The 17,356-nt window shown below is 32.6% G+C and overlaps 1 protein-coding gene across 1 annotated transcript; it reads right to left on the bottom strand.

The window, feature by feature from the left end:
• Positions 1–4,517: 4,517 nt before the first annotated feature.
• On the bottom strand, positions 4,518–15,283 carry LOC109811700 (protein ACTIVITY OF BC1 COMPLEX KINASE 7, chloroplastic). Its single transcript, XM_020375506.3, has 18 exons — positions 15,135–15,283; positions 13,959–14,558; positions 13,630–13,773; positions 13,367–13,492; positions 13,080–13,167; positions 11,356–11,449; positions 11,088–11,181; positions 10,836–10,890; positions 10,614–10,705; positions 10,255–10,425; positions 7,618–7,674; positions 7,435–7,518; positions 7,165–7,249; positions 6,166–6,227; positions 6,009–6,083; positions 5,755–5,859; positions 5,164–5,305; positions 4,518–4,966 (listed from the first exon to the last, which is right to left on the bottom strand). Exons 2-18 carry the CDS (start codon positions 14,541–14,543, stop codon positions 4,893–4,895), a joined length of 2,133 nt encoding a protein of 710 aa, XP_020231095.1. The 5' UTR covers positions 14,544–14,558; positions 15,135–15,283; the 3' UTR covers positions 4,518–4,892.
• Positions 15,284–17,356: the final 2,073 nt, after the last annotated feature.

Here is a 17,356-nt window from a genome sequence, read left to right as displayed (position 1 = left end):
CAATTTTTCTTATTTTCTAATCCCTTGGACAGGGGGTTTCTTATATAGCCAACTAGGAGACAGAAGCATAAGAGAACTATCTTATGTGAGACTAAATTATATAAAAATATAATCTTTTCCTAGGCACCATGCAGGGCCTCTAAAGAACTCGTTAACCGTCGGATCGTGCTGATGTTTTTAAGATATCCTCAAAATATATTGATCTTCAATTTCAACGGTTGGATCATTGCAATTAGGCTTGTAGTGAGAGATAATATCATAACACAAATGTTGTCTTGTATAGGATTCAGATTTTTTAGCTGCAATGCGAGGCCTCTAGAAAAATAATTAACGGTTGGATCATCCTTACAATTTGATGCTATCTTCTTAATACATTTCTTTAACTTCAACGGTCGGATCATGAAAATTAGGTCTTTAGAGAGAGATATTATCATAACTAAAATGATGCCCAACACAAAATTTTCTGAAAAGGGGAATGAGCCGTTTCGGTTTCGGAATGGGCTATTCCAACATTCGGAACGGCCCGTTTCAATTGGAGAACGACTTTTCCACGTCCCAGATCAATTTTTTTGAGTTTTTTGGGCCTTCCGGAGCCATCTTGGCCCGTTTAGGTGCTTTATTGGGCCCTTAGGGGCCATACGTGCTACTTTTTCTAGCTGGAGTGCGAGGCTTCTAGAGAACTCGTTAACCGTTGGATCATGCTGGAATTTTGATATATCTTCTCAATACACTGATCTTTAATCTCAACAGTTGGATCATCAAAATTAGTTTTGTAACGAGAGATATTGGTATAACAAAACTACTGCCCGATGCGTTGGGCCCCTTAAGGGTTGTTTGTCTCGCTCAAGTAGACCTTTGTCCTTGGTTTAGGTACCCCGGACGAAATTGGGTGTTTACAAGGATCAAATGCAAATAAAACTTAAAATGGAAAAATAAAATAGCAAAATAAAATAGAAAGAAAAACCTAAATGGTGAGAGGAGTGAAAAGGAGAAAGATGTTTCTTTTTAAAAGGTTATTAAGAAAAAGTCACTTTTCTATTAAAAGTGAAATCAAGAAGACTCTCTAACTTGAACAAACAATTGTTCCACCACTCAATGAGTTGGTAAAGAACATTCTTCCTTCCTTTAGGGAAGAGATGCTTGAGCAAGCTTTTCAATCCACACAAAATGAGTTCTCTGATGCATAAGTTTTAGCTTTTCCTAACATTTTCAAATATTTGGAGCTAAAATATTTTGCATATGGATTAGGTATGGGTGCTATTTTATTGAAGGGTAAACACCTTATTGCTTCTTTGAAAATAACTTCTTTTGGTGCCACTTTCAACTACCCCACCTATATAATCAAGAGTTCAATGCTCTTTTCCAAGCCTTCCAATCTTGAGGGAAACTTTTTGTTCCTAAGAAGTTCCTTAGTTACGATGACTCTAGATCACCTTAATCCTTAGGAAGTCAAGGACTTTTAGTTGTAAATAGTTTAGTTTCTAGGTACCTAGGTGATCACAAAAGATATCCAAGACAAATCTTTTTGGAATATAGTAAAAAATCTACTTTAGAAAAACTTGAAAAAATTAGTTTAAGTTTATAGAGTAAAAGGGATTTAAGAGGACCCTAAGAAAATAAAAATCCTTAAGGATAGGTCCATCCCACACTTGGAGAGGATAAATAAGCTAAGCCTCTTTAACCATAAAGAAAACAATGCTTCTAATGCTTGCATTTTACTTTCTTTTGCAGGTATTAAAGTGATGGAAGAGCATGCGCCAAGAGACCTACTACAAGAGTTATGACAAGGAGAGCCCAAAAGGGTAGGGCTAGTTTAGAGGGAGGTAGGCCCATATTAATTTTCAGTTGGGGTATTACATGATTTTAAGCCCAAACCTTTCTTAATAATGTTTTAGTTGTGTTTTGTATTTTCCTTAAGCCTAGTATTTTGGGCTAGTAAGGTTAAGCTTTATGTGGTTATGTATTTGGGCCATTAGATAGGATGTAGGCCTACTTAGGAGTAGGTTATACATTTAAGTGTAATTTAGAAGCCATTTGAATTGCATTTGGGCACCATGTGACTGGCCAAGGGTGGCACACATGGCATGCACCAAATTCAACTTCAAATGCTTCCAAAATCACATGTAAATGCAATAGCCTAACTTCCTAGATGCAAGAGCACATGGTAGCACATGGGGGAGGGAGGTTTCACACCAAATTTGAATTCAAATAATTTTGATGTTGAGTTTTGCAGGTTTGGCACTAGCAGTTCTTCAAATTTAGATGTCCTCTTTGCCTCTACAACTTCCTAAGAATCCTTTGTGGTTGTGGATCCTTCTCCTTAATATTCTTAATGAGAGTGTAAGCCCATTAAGTTACCAAATTTTATTTATTCCTCTTGCTTTGCTTTTTCTATTTTTTCTTTTGTACTTCTATCCACAATTTGTCTAAGCCCACTCCCACCAAGAGGCTATGCTTGACCCCTTTTGGCAATAGGCTATGGTAGAGGAACTTTCTACCTTGCATAAAACAAATAATTCAGACATTGTCTCTGTTCCTCAAGGAAAATCTACAATTGGCTCTCATTGGATATTCAAAATCAAAAACCAAGTTTGATGGTTCTGTTGAGAGATACAAAGCTCATTTGGCCACTAAAAGATTTTTCCAACAATATGGCATGGACTATGAAGAAACTTTTTCTCCTATTGCTAATATGACCACTATTCATACTCTTATTGTAGTTGCTTCCATTAGTCATTGGCATATTTTTCAAATGGATATTAAAAATGCTTTCTTGAATAGGGACCTTTAAGAAGAAGTTTATATGGTTCCTCCCCCTGGTGTTTCTCATAATCAAGGTGAAGTTTGTAAGTTAAAGAAAGTCGTATATGGTCTTAAACAAGCTGCCAGAGCTTGGTTTAGAAGTTCTCCATTATAATTGCATCTCTTGGCTTCCACTCCAACCCTTATGATTCAACATTGTTTGTCTGATGTACTACTCAAGGTTGCATATTTCTCTCCTTGTATGTTGATGACATGATCATAACTGGAGATGATGTTGATGGGATAAGGAAATTGAAATTGCAATTGGCTTGACAATTTGAGACGAAAGATTTAGGCACCCTCTATTGCATTTTGGGGATTGAAGTTGCTTACTCGCAAAAGTTATCTTCTTTCTCAATATAAGTACATTGCTAACATTCTTGATCAGACACATCTCTCTAACACTTGCATGCAAGATACTCCTATTGAGTATAATGCATGATATACTTATTCTGATGATGTCCCTTTGTTAGACCCAACTTTGTATAATACTCTTGTTGGTCGTTTGGTGTATCTCACAATTACTAGACCCGACATTGCCTATGATGTGCATATTGTCAGTCAATTTATTGCTTCTCCTACTACAATTCATTGGGAATTTGTTCTTCACATTCTTCGTTATCTTTGGGCACCCAACTTCAAAGTATTCTCTTTTCTTCCTCTTCTTCATTGGACTTATATGCCTATTCAGATGCTGATTAGGCAAGTGATTCCACTTATTGTAAATCTACCATAGGTTTTTGCATCTTTTTGGGAGATTCTTTTATTTCTTGGAAGAGCAAGAAACAAACTGCTATTTCTTGTTCTTCTCTAGAAGTCTAGTATCATGCCATGACTTCAACTATTGTTGAGATTGTTTGATTGAGACAACTACTTTGCTCTAAGGGTGCTTTCTTTTCTGCACCAACTTTTATGTATTGTGACAATAAGAGTGCTATCCAGATCACTCATTATTCAGTTTTTCATGAGTGCACCAAACACATTAAAATTGATTGTCATTTTATTAGGCAACACTATACGTAAGGGATTATTACCTTACCATTTGTCTTTTCTTTCATGTAGATTGCTGACTTGTTCTCAAAATCATACTCTCCTAAGTGATTTCGTTTCTTGACTAACAAATTCTCGATGCTTCTTTACGACGCATCTTGAGATTTGAGGGGAAATGTTAAATAATAAGTCCAATGAACTCTTATTCATCATCTTATTTTACTAAGGGTATTTTAGTCCTCTTTTATTTGTTGCCTTTATATTTTCTTAATCATTCTATTGTAATTAGTTTTACATCTAATAGAACAAGTTCCCTAATACTATTTCTCTCTATTCTTTTTCTTCTTCTTTCTCTATATTTGCATTTGCATTCCTATCAAGACGAGGCAGGTTGGATGTCATTTGTACAAATCTCATGTACCTTATGAAAGTCACTTGTGTGGCATTTACCAAATTCGTTCATATTCTAGCAACAGGTCAATCCAATACATCATTTCTATGATTTCTACTAATGTAAAACACTTGATTAATATCCCAAGAGATTGATATCCTCTTTGCACAATTAATATCCCAATTTGTAATGATACTTTACTAGCGACATTTAAGAATAGTATTAATTACTTTACCAAATAGGACACCACAATTCAGCTATGCACTCATAGCATATGGTGTTGATCTTACAATTCTAAAGATTTTATTATGCTCATTTAAAATAACGCAAGGAATGGAATTAATGTCTTGTATATAGAATAAATGACATGGTACACCGCAAACTAGTAAGGTCAATATACAATTAGCCTCTAGGGCGTAGTATATAACTAGAATGAAAAATGTGAAAACAAAAAGTTATCTGGCTAACTTTAGTAGCTATGGATAATGATAAATTTCTTTTCTCGTCACAAAACTACGATATTCACTTTATCATGAAGGAACAATTTCTTGCAGTTTCATCACCCTCCAATCATGTTTCTGTACAACTCGTATTGGTATATCTTTTTATGTTTATGTGAAGATTATGAATGGTAATGTTGATGAGTAAGAAAATGGAGATGAAGACCATCACGAATATGGTTGAAGGAATTGAATTTAGTGGAGATGAATTATATCATGTTCTCAAACTTGTCAAGTTTCTTCACCCGTTGCATAGACCTTAAAAATAGAGCCGCAAAAACCCCTGCATATGGATGAGTTGATACCAATCAGCCATAAGAATGAATTTGGATACAAGTTTAGAAGAGTTGCTGAGAACTTCTTTACGAAAAAAGCTCTTTATTTTTAGTAAATAAACTTTCAAAAGCTCTTCTAAATTTGTATCCAAAAATGAGTATGATTAAACAATACTTAAGAAAAGCTATATGATGTAAATGTCACCTGCACCAAGGAATGATCCATTTGCAAAAGCTTGATTGCCTTGGCTACTCATAATGACACCAAGATTTAGCAAGGTCCCCCCTAATACCGTATACATGGTAGCCATTTGTAATATTGTTGCTTTCCTAGCAGCTCTTTCAGACTAGCAAATCAAGTTATACAGCTTCAATTTAGGGACAAAAAAGTTGCAAAAGGTCTAACCACTTTGGGCAATTTAATAACCTCTAAAATTTGGGATTAATGGTCTAAGGAGTAATCAAATTGACTTTAATTGAAAATGGTTTAGGATTTGTTTAGATAAACTTCTCCATAAGTACTTTTAGAAGAAAAAAAATTGGAAGGAAAATCGATATAAGTTTCTCCATAAGTTAAAACTAGCTTATAAGTTAAAAATAAGATTTTGAAGAAGGTAATAAGAAAAAATTTCTATAAATTAGTTTCTACATAAACTAATTTTAGTTTATAAAGAAACTTATTTCATTTTCCCTTTTTATTTTTCTCTCCTGAAAGTGTTTTTGGAGAAGCTTATCCAAACAAACCTTTAATTTGATCATGAAACATATACCATGTGAAGAAAAAGAAATTGCTCACCTCAAGCACTCGGACTCGAAGTTTCAGATCTCCTCCCTCAAGTTGCTTCACAAATTCCTCTATTCTTTGAACTCTGTATGGCATTGATATCGAATTGGTTCTTGCCTAGAAAAGTTCCATGAGACTTGTTAACTTAAGAGACTACCCATCGGCATAATTAAAATAATGCTTCATATAAGATTTTTATATTATTATTAAAGGAACAACATCTACAATGAAAAGCTAAATTGAAAGTTCCAAGTATCGTGTGGTACATCATCTGCTTGTTTCCTTATCTCCTCCACGAGTTGTGGCCCTGTGCGTCGCTTTTGCCTAATGTCTAAAAGTTCCTGTAAGGTAAGTACATATGAGTATTACATTTTAAGTTTTAACAGAGAATGAGAAAAATAAGTGGTCATAGACTGTCTTAACCTGCGCATAAGGTGCAGCAATCTTCACAAACGAGAAATCTGGATTGAGTATGTAACCTAAGCCTACAGAAAAATGAAATAAGATTAAGTAATGAAGGAAAAAAAAATACTGAAAAATATTGTTTTCTCATTCTCATGCTATTTATACTGGTAAGTAGGTTACTAGGTTTTACTATCACTTGAATAGAAAATTAAAATTCAATATTATTTCTGATAATCATTCTGTATAAAGTTATATTATATAAACTTGGAGCAACAACTATGCATCCATGTGCCAAGAGATCTAAACCTAAGGCAAATACTTTGGGTTCTGTCCTAACCATATCAAATGTCCAAATCATCATACAACCTACAATAATTAGTTAATTACACATTTATTCTAAGAGTGTGTTTACCAAAGCATTTGAGGAGCTTTATAAGTTCCTTTGACCAACTTAAAAGCTAGTTTGATTAAAATAAACTTGTTTGGTACACAAGCGTATTTATGAGCTTATAACTTATTTTTATAAGCAAATTGAAATAACTTTTAACTTATAAGCTCTTAGCTTTTTCTCTCTTTCATTTTTATCCTCATTAGTTTACTTTAAATTATTTTTTTTACCCTTTTTAATTTAGAAACCATTTTGCTTACATGTTATTCTCTCACTCTCATCATTAAATAAATAAATGCCTTTTTACATTAATCAACTAGCTTATAAGCTAATTTTATCAAATAATTTCAATTCAATTAATTAGCTTATAGGTTTTCATCTTTTCAGCTCCTAGCTTATAGCTTATAAGCTTGCAACCAACTTATAAGCTAATTTTACCAAACACTCCTTAATTGTTGAGTCTTACAACACTATCCATAGGAAAAGGTGGATTGTCATCTTATAATCCACAAACTAATGTGAAAATTAAATTAAATTAATAATATACAATGGGTGTGTAAAAGAATAAAAAATACTTCAAAGAATAATCACCAATTGAGAGAAAGAGTACGGAAGGGAAGGGGATAAACCTTCAAGTGTAGAAAACGCTCTAATAACAAAGGTGAAGGTAGATGGAAAACGGAATGGCTGGTCTTGTGCTATTGCAAATAAATCCTGCCACAAAACTCCATCAATAATAAAAATCATATAGTATAAACTCTGCAGATTATTTGGAACAACCCAGAAAATCAATGATTTTCCATCTTTGGCCTATCCTCATTTACAGTGAAACAATCACCCAAAAAAATTATGAAGGAACTAAGATATTATTCATTCAATAAAACTAAATACTCGCATACCTCCCCAATTGCAGATAAAGTCTGTTGTTGATCTGGTGTCTGGCTTAGAAGATTGTCCAAGAAAAATTGTATAGATCTCCTCACCTGGAAGCCAAAAAAAGGAATTTATAAGATCTATATGTGTCATAATTTCAAACTGTTAAATGATCATCTTTTAAGAGTACAGCTACTAAATATGCTTACTGATGACAGGTCACCAGTTGGTTGGAGTGCTCCAAGATCTATAAGGCATTGCATAACCTGCACCGTTGTCAATAAAAAGTTTTAGTAAATGTGAAAGATGTCTTGTAAATGTTAAGTTCAATTTCAGAGTAACTTCAGATTCCTTATTCTGAAAAGTATCACCAGTTAGTCGGTTATAAACATACAATTGTAATTGTACTAAAATTTTTTAAGGGAAATTGTGTGCTAGCCTCATTTATAGCATGTATATAATTCAATCAATAGCAAACTTATATCCTACTTGCTAAATAACTACCAGCAGTGACATTTATCCATCTGATCTGATATGTTTAATATGCTAATTAATCTATAATTAAGATTTTAACATTCCTTCTCAAGATCAAGGTTACAAATATTTCAGTTTGTTACAACTAAACACAGTAGCATGTAATTAATGTGTAAATAATTTAGGATTTATATATATTTTAAATGATCCAAGTTGAGCTAGTGTTAGTATAAATGATTTGCAACTTACAAATAAACATGCTCGTGATACTATCTGTGCATCTTTGCATTACAACCTTGTACTACTAGTACTATCCTAGAAGTATACATAGGTGAATACACATACTTTTATTAGTACAAAAATTTCCCAAGACCATAGGCTGGAAACTATATCTTTGTGAAAACAGATCAGAACCTGCCTAATAAATTACCTTAAAATTGAGGAATTTGGCAACAGATTAGCAATGATATTACACCACTGATGATGGTTCTTCTCTAATATTGTTGTGATTAGCATCGATGAAGGTGCTAATTTGTACATAATTTGAATCTAATTTAGAGGCTATTTGGTCAAACTTTTGTATAAACACCTTTAGGAAAATTAAAATAAGGAAGTTACAAGGTGATCTAGTGGTTTAAGGGGAGGGGCATAGGAGTGTAGTGACAAGGGGAGAGTGAATTTGAATTGCCCCAACTAACATAACGCGCTAATTAGTAACATTTGACTATAAAAAATAATAAAGAAATAGCCTTCTCCAAAAAGTTAAAATTAATTTATGTACAAGCTAATTTGTAAAAATCTCTTATATTACCTTATCTAAATGTCAATTTTTAACTTATTAAGAAGCTAAATTTAACTTATGGAAAAACTTATTTTATTTTCACTTATTATTTTTTTCCCTTAATCACTAGCTAACAAGAAGAAATCAGCATAATTACAAATTGACATTATATTGAAACATCAAGTGCTAAATATGTTATTGATTCTTAATTAGTGTCCTGACTTGTACAAAATGGATACTGATGACAAATGAATGCTCAAATTGTACATAAAAAATGTTTATATGCCTTAGTCCCAATCCAATATATCACAATATATGAACAATTAAATAATCATATACTTTATACACTAGCAAGGTCCAACACATTTCTAATATGGCATCAGCCATCAAGCTTTGGGATTGTTGGTTCATGACATGGTAGCAGAGCCCTATGACTTAGAGGTTTAAAGTTTGATCCTTGCCACCCCAATTGTTCTAATAACCAATTGAGTTTCAACAGAAGGTAGGTGGCCAAGTGCATTATCCACACTAACAGCCCAAAGGTTTCTAGTGTGATAGGGAATTTAGAATAGTTGGTTTATGGAAAACTATTCTGTTACTAATTGACAGCTAAAATTTTAGACCCAAGACTGATAATATTTAAGCCCCACATTTGGAGAGTGTACACAAGGAAATCTAGGAGTATGGGACAACCCTAGCACGCTTTAGTTGCAGTCTCTTTGGGGCCTGCCTTAATAGCAGACTCAAAGTTGGAGGTTTAGTTCCACATCTATTTGAGATGACTTAAATAGAGATTATAAAGATTGAACAGTCCTTATCTTAAAAGCTGATTTTATAGAATTGAATTAAACCCAAAATCCAAACTCTAAAATGATATAAGAGTGTATTCTAAATCCATTGTTAGACAACCTGCATTTGCCACACTCCAAGGTAACCCGAGGTATGAGGGGGAGTGTTGGAATGTCTCCTTAATTATGGTCGCCCATAGCCCACTTTAGTCCTCTTTGGGGGTTGCCTTAATAACAACTTCAAAGGTAGTAATTTAGTCTTACATCGACGAGAGATATAGCTTAAATAAAGCTTATAAAGCTTGGTTATCCCTAACCTGACAAGTTGGTTCTGTGAACTTAAGTTAGGTTCTAAACCCAAATTCAAATAGTAAGGGGTTGTTACAATTATGTTTAACCTTGAGTAGGATGTTATTCTATTACTCTATTCTGTTAACTTATTAGCATAGTTCTTTAGGATGTTATCCCTTACATTCTTGTCCAGGCTGGGAGAGATATAAATGGGGGATTCATCACTCTTCAGGAGGGCAGTTTTCCTATTAAGGAATAAAGAACACTTCCATAAGAGCCAAGCTTTGGGGATTGGCATGCACAGGTTTGCATTATTGTATACCGTGTATTTATCTTTCAAACTGCAATGAATCTCTTCCTGTTCTGACCAATTTCCATGTAATACTATGTATCTTTACTTTACAAGAAGACAAACATGTTTTCATATTAGTTTATCAAGATATCAAATTGAAAGTACTGGCTATGATAATGTCCCATGGTTTCAAAGATGCAAGAATAGCAGAAAACTAGACCTTTTTGGCATCCTTCTCATAAACAGCATAGAACAATTCAAGCAGTCTCTCTCGAGTGAAAGATTTTATCTCCCCCATCATGCCAAAGTCATAATAAATAATTGCTTCATCAACATCAACAGCAAGGTTTCCAGGATGTGGATCAGCATGAAAGAAACCTGTTCTCAATATCTGAAAGACAAGCAAGATTTAATACTAAAAATACTTTTATCTACAACTATCATTAAGCAACAATGTCTTTTTCTCTGTTTATTAAGACATAGGCATATAGGCAATTAAACATTCGCATGAACCAAAGAGATGACCATATTGAATATTGGATATTAGATAAAGTTTCAGAGAGAATCAAGGCTGTGGACCTGAATCAAGTATGCCTCAATAGTGTGTGATGAGATTCGTAATCGATCATAACCACGGGAAGTTAACATATCCACTTCATTTATTTTGATACCTGTTTACAGAAAGTAAAACCAAAGTTCAATGGCATAATGACATACAACCCTTGAAGGAAAGAAAATTATTTAATAGCTTCCACTTATAAAGAAAAAGAAGAAAACAAGTAATATAGTCAAGTTGACAACCTGGTACATACTCCAATGTCAACACCTTTGATGCAGTATAATCCCAATATACCAGCTGAAAAAGAGAAAATGAAGAATACGAGTTAAAATTGACATTAGTACTAGACAGAAGAGATTTATATGTGCTACAATCAACATGTATAAAACATATTAGGCATGAGATTTGGAAGATAGGAGAGGTAAATTAAGTTTCAAGGAAGCTGGAACAATCTGAATATCCAGCAGAATGTAGTATTGCAACAAGAAACATACAGGCACTCGGACCCACTTTATGTTTCGAAAATCTCGCCGGAACCTATCAGCATTCTTCCCTTCATTTATATAATCAATTTCTTGATACAAAATCCTGAAAAGTAGCGTGTGCAGGACAATATAAATTACGTAAGGCAAAATACCAATGACACAGTAATTAATTATAATAATTAAGTGAAGCCCAAAACAAGTTACTAAAAGTTTAGGAATTTAACATGCAACGAGGGAAGAAGAAATTTGATTCAAAGATAATGTTTGTTTTGCTTACGTTGCACATTCTTCATATATACCAACCCAATCTCTAGTTGGACCACCAAGAGTTTCACTTTTCTGAAAATATTCTGCAATCAGCTTTAAGTTTCCTGGACAAGACAAACAAACTTGTTAGAGTAAAACAAAATTTCAACAACTACCCATCTTTAATCTCACTAGTTGACCATAATTGGTATTATTAAAGCTCAAAACAGTTGTAAACAATAACTCAGCCAGATCCATTGATCAGCCTCAATTATATAAAAATAAAGCAGCCTTTGCAACATTCACCTGGGAGGACTATTCAGAAGGCCTAGTGCACAGCCAGACCATGTCGGCACTGGGCTACAATGTACACTGAGATATTAGGATCCAGTTGAAAGGTCATAAACTTGAGTCCCACATTAGATGCATGGGATTCTACTGTGACATTTGTAAGGGCTTGAGCTCTCAAATTACAATAGCTAGCTTTTGGGGTGTGGTTCTCCCAAAGTACTTATAAGAATTCCTCTCAGCCAACTTGAACTTGTCAATCCAATCAATCAAAAGGAAAGATGATACACATGCCTAGATTTTTCTATTAGATCTGCTATGTTTTGTGAGAATGCCTCGTATATTACACTGAGAGCAGATTTACAATTAATAGAGCACAGTAGGAACTAAAATAGACAATCCTAGATGATAATGAACTAATCCCACAGTTAATGGGAGCCTTATTCAGGTATGAGCTGGTACAAGAAATTAGTTAGTGTATAGTCTTGTAAACTTTACGCTCGAGATATTCAGTTCTCAACATTGAGTGAGTTGGAGATTTTATATCGACTAGTGATATGACTATAATAATGCATATAAATGGAGAGCAATCCTCATCTTAAAGTTGGTTTAGTAAATATGAGTTAGGCCCCTCACAATCACAAGTCACAACATTCAGACCAGATATTTTCTTTGCAAGCAATATGATGAGTCGGCTTATGCAATCCCATGGTGTTGATCATTGGAATGCATTCATACAAATATTGTGAGACAAGAATGTTCTGGTCAAGGGCTATTATATGAAGACAAATGAAATTCTCTAAGTATGGGATACTCTGATGCAGATTGGGTGATTCATCTACTGATTGGTGGTCTGCTTTAGGATATTATGTTTAGTTGGTGGCAACCTCGTATCTTGGAAATGTAAGAAGCAAAAGATTGTTACTCAGTCCAGTGCAGGGGCAAGTATTATACTATTGTCACATGTGAACTTACATGGGTAAACAACTATTTTGTGTGTTAAAGTTTGAAAACATTGACCATAAGAAGCTGTATCAGGATAATCAAAGATACTTTACATATTGCATCAAATCCAATGTTTCATGAGTGGACAATACATACAGAAAATGACTATCACTTCATCAAGGAAAAAATTCTCTCAATGCAATCACAATTGTGTTTGTTAATTCTAGTGATAAACTTGAACGTATCCTTTTGTGGTCCTTGAAGCCACTTCACTTTAAAAAGCTTGATGCATATGATTTGTATACTCTAGCTTGAGTTAGGGGAAATATCTTCTATTTAGGGGCTGTATACTTTTTTATACATAGTTATGATTTGACATGTATTGTTTTCCTAATTTTCCAGTATCCTAATATTTCAGATTCCAAATTATGTATATTAAAGCAATTCAGAAATCCTTTGATCCATTTGATTTCGAAATCAAGTGATGTAGAAAATGGAAGAAACAAAATGACCACAACTTACGCAAGTCAATGTCAAAAAGCTTCTTCAGGCCAGGCCTTTGAACCTTGATAACTACTTTCTCTCCATTGTGCAGAATAGCTCGATGAACCTACAAATAGTGCCCCCAAAATTCAAGTAAAAAATAACTGTGTTATCTCATCTGATTGTCCATACTACATAAAAGTACCATTAAAATTTAGAGTTCCAGCACTACACGAAGGTCACAGCTAATATCAACACATTAAGATCATTAGTTAGAATACAAGAAATGAAAAAAAAATATGATTGTCTGCATAGGAATAATTCACCTGACCAAGACTTGCGGCAGCAATGGGCCGATCTTCAAACTCCTTAAACAATACATTAATAGGAGCTCCTAATTCGCTCTCAATAAAGCCTCTGGCTTTTTCTGGTGAAAAAGCAGGGACCCTGTCCTGCAGAATGTTGTATTAAGTATAAAAACTATTAATAATAATATATCAATCAGGCATCCAAGTTTAATAATAGACTATACATTAAAGAATCTGCAACAAGCCTGAAAAAAAAGTGAACAAAATATCTACAAAAGCACCTGCAATTTTGCAAGCTCGTCCACAAATTCACGGGGAAATAGATCCGACCTGGTTGATGATAACTGACCAAGTTTAATGAAAGTTGGGCCAAGCTGTAACACACATTCCCTTAACCATGCAGCAGTTTTCTGCCTTCTGCTTTTCTGAAATGCAATATTAAGATACTTCAAGTCAGCAAAGCAAAATCACAGCAGAAACATAATCAACTAGAAAACTAATTGGGATGAGTGCTGAAGAAATGTTTGTTGAGAGGGTTCCCAATTTCCATCAGCAATGATTAAAGTCAGTAAGAGAAGAATTTAGCAACAAAATAACTTTCAGAACCTACTTGCTTTTCTTCTGTAAATCCACCCACATAGGCCCATTTTGCATTGTCCAGCAGAACACGAACACGTAATGAAATAACAAAAGACCAAACATCAATTGATCTCTGCCAGGAATTGTAATTTTCATTGGCCCAACTAAAGCCTTCATCGGAGGGCAAAACTTTTAGCTCTTCCAATGGTGGAAGTTCTTTAGAGGTTCTAGATTTCGTTGTCTTTGTCAAGGCAGGAGCAGGAGTAGGATCTCTTCTTACCAAACTTGTTCCATTAACAGCTTGCTTTGATCCACTCCCCATTTCCACTTGATTCTCTGACATTGTCTTTTTTTTCACTACCTCACTTGCTGGAACCATTTTAACAGCTCTACCATTTGTACCATATTTTGATGGAGGCAATTCTGTCTGTCGCATTTCCACCAGGAATCTAGGAAATCTATCATTCTCCAACTTATCAGATTTTGACCTTCTATTTTTTGGCAATTTATGAACTGAAATTGAGCCTGGAAAGCTGAGATTGTGTAGTGCTCGTCGTTGATTTCCCAACTTTATATTGTTATAATAACAACCATGCAAAGCCATTATTACTGCCATTAAAGATAATGATACCTTGAAACACATCAATATAAAAAGAAAAAGAACAACAAATGTCAAGTTAGTTCTTAACTCAATTTAGAAAAATCAATCAAGATAATACATGAAAGCCGAAAAAAAGAAGGCTTAAAGGAGACCAAAGAGAGGACATGTTGAAGTTGAAGAATCTGATCAAATATCCAGAAAAGTATTAAGAATTTCAAATGGCTAACATGAAATAAATGAAATTAAATTAATTTCTCAACAACTCCATATGTCAATGCCATATCTTTCTCTTAAGAGGGTAAACCAATCTTGTCATGTTATACAGTAAAACATAGCCAAAACAACCTTAGGGGTTGATTTGCTAGCCTAGACTCAACACCCTTTGGAAATCTCAGATAATTTGTTATCATATATCAAAAAATAAGAAAAGCTTAGAGTTTTCATATCAGTTACTCCCAAACTTAACATCAATTAGCAATCAATCATCATCATGAACACAAACCATAAGAACACCCTAGAAAGCCATAGAGTAAATAATACTCCATTTGACAAATACAACTTGAATCAAAACATTGTGACTCTTAATTTGCGAGGGAAATCGCATACCCGAGACAACAGAGACAGCCTCAGAGGCACCTAGGATGTTCTGGCTCGTGACTTCTAATAAGTTTCAAGGTTCGGGCTAGTGGACTTGGAACATGTAGCATTATACAGATATTTTATTTTATTTTTATTTAATTTCGGTATAAAGGACAAGACGGAAGTGGGATCTTTCAACTACCGCCATTCAGATTCTTTGTGCATGTGGGTCTCTTTGCACCGCATGTATATATGTAATGTAGCTACAATTTACCTCAGCTCAGAAAAATATAAAAGGGTAATTGTGTGAAATTTAATAATTTTATATAAAATATAGTTTTATGGGTTCAAATGTTTTTTTTTTTTTTTAAAAAACAAAAACTTAGCTCATATCATTAAGAATATCATAGATGACACAATTTAGAATTTGAAAAAAATCACTAAGATTTGCACTATTTATTATTGTTTTGGCAAGTTTATGAGCAATAATATTGGCAAATCTAGGAAAGAAACTCACATGAGAGTTTGGGAGGTTATTTTCATATTTAAATATATTTTAGTTACTAATAAATAATGAGTTTTAAATCTTATTTTTTTAATTAATTATTTATTTTTTAATTATTATAAATTTTATAAATATTATTTTTTTATTGTAAAATGAACAAATTTTAGTTTTGATTCTCAGAAGATATTTTTGTTTGATTTTCATTTTTTTTAAAAATTAAAGTTGATATTTTTTGTTTTTAATGACTATTTTAAAGTGTATATATAATAATTTTTTAAATATTTATACAAAAATTTATATGTATAACATTCAGATAAATAATCACAAACAATTATGTGTAACACTTAAAATAATCACATAAACTTCTTCTAATGAATACAAGTATCTAAAAAGGGTCACCTAGTAGTATAAACTAAAATTATAATTTCGAATTTTAATGAGATAAAAAAATAAAAGAAAATTTTGAATGGATAAAATCAAAATATGTTAATTCAGTTGCAGTGATAAAAACATATTTATTTTTTTAATTATTTATATTAACTCTTTTAAAAGAACCTAATAATAAAATAATATTTTATAAACCCGTGTGGAATATATGATTGAATCGTGTAAGGACTGTTTTATTGCATGTTGAAAAATATGCATTAATAATTTTTTCAATTATCACTACAAGAAAGCTGACAATTAGAGTTACTCAAAAGTTGATTCTAACATAAAAAAGTAGACACAAAATAGGATTTAGTGTCGATCATGCATAAAAACATTGTTAACACTGAAATGGTTGACACTATTACACCTGTGTTAGTTTATATAGACCAACAGTACTTATAGTCAGCTTATATAGTCAACTTTTCCACCTCTTAAATTATTACTGGAAAAAATCGTGACTTACAATTTAAGGAACGCATTCATTATTGCCAATTTCAAGAAAACATTTATAACATTTCTGTGAAAATATAAATTTCAAGAAATCATTTATAAAAATTTTAAAATAATACATTCACAAGAAAACTTATTTTTAGAGACTAAATTTTCAATCTCCAAATTAATAAAATTAGTTACTAAACTAATAAGTGACTGAATTAGATACCAATGCAGAAAGTAATTAAATCGCTGGTTGTTAATTTTAGTTACCAATCTAAAGTCTGATTTAAAAACTAATTTAGTGACCAATCTTTTTATGATTGATTTTGGGACTAATTTTATAATGACCAACTTAGTAACTTATTTTAAAATGACCAATTTATTGACCAATTTTTAATGACCATTTTATTGACCAATTTTATAGTGACTATTTTAATTACCAATATTATAGTAACTAATTTAGATACCAATTTTGATAACAACTAATTTAGTAACCTATTTTATAATGACTAACTTAGCAACTTATTTTGTAATAATTAACTTAATGATTGTTATAATAACTGATTCTAAAGTAACTATTTTAGTGACCAAATTTTAAAATAACTGAATTAGTGACCCATTTTTCAATGACTCAAAGTGACCGATATAATATAAAAGAAAAAAAGTAGTCGCTAAAATTGTTCCTTATTCATCTTTCTTATTTATGCCATTTTCTTTCATAATTATTATCTTCTTTATTCAAATTCACCACATACTTAACTTCAATTATTTTTCTACTAAAACATAATAATTATTTAAGTATAATATTAATTATTTATTTACTTCACATATTTATTCTATGCTAAACTATTATGCAAAAAGTCAACATAAGCTATATAAT

Source organism: Cajanus cajan, chromosome 6, assembly GCF_000230855.2.
Source record: "Cajanus cajan strain Asha chromosome 6, NIPB_CcT2T_4, whole genome shotgun sequence".
Taxonomy (NCBI): domain Eukaryota; kingdom Viridiplantae; phylum Streptophyta; class Magnoliopsida; order Fabales; family Fabaceae; genus Cajanus; species Cajanus cajan.
The sequence above is the reverse complement of the archived record's forward strand: the minus strand, read 5'-3'. Positions and strand labels throughout refer to the sequence as shown.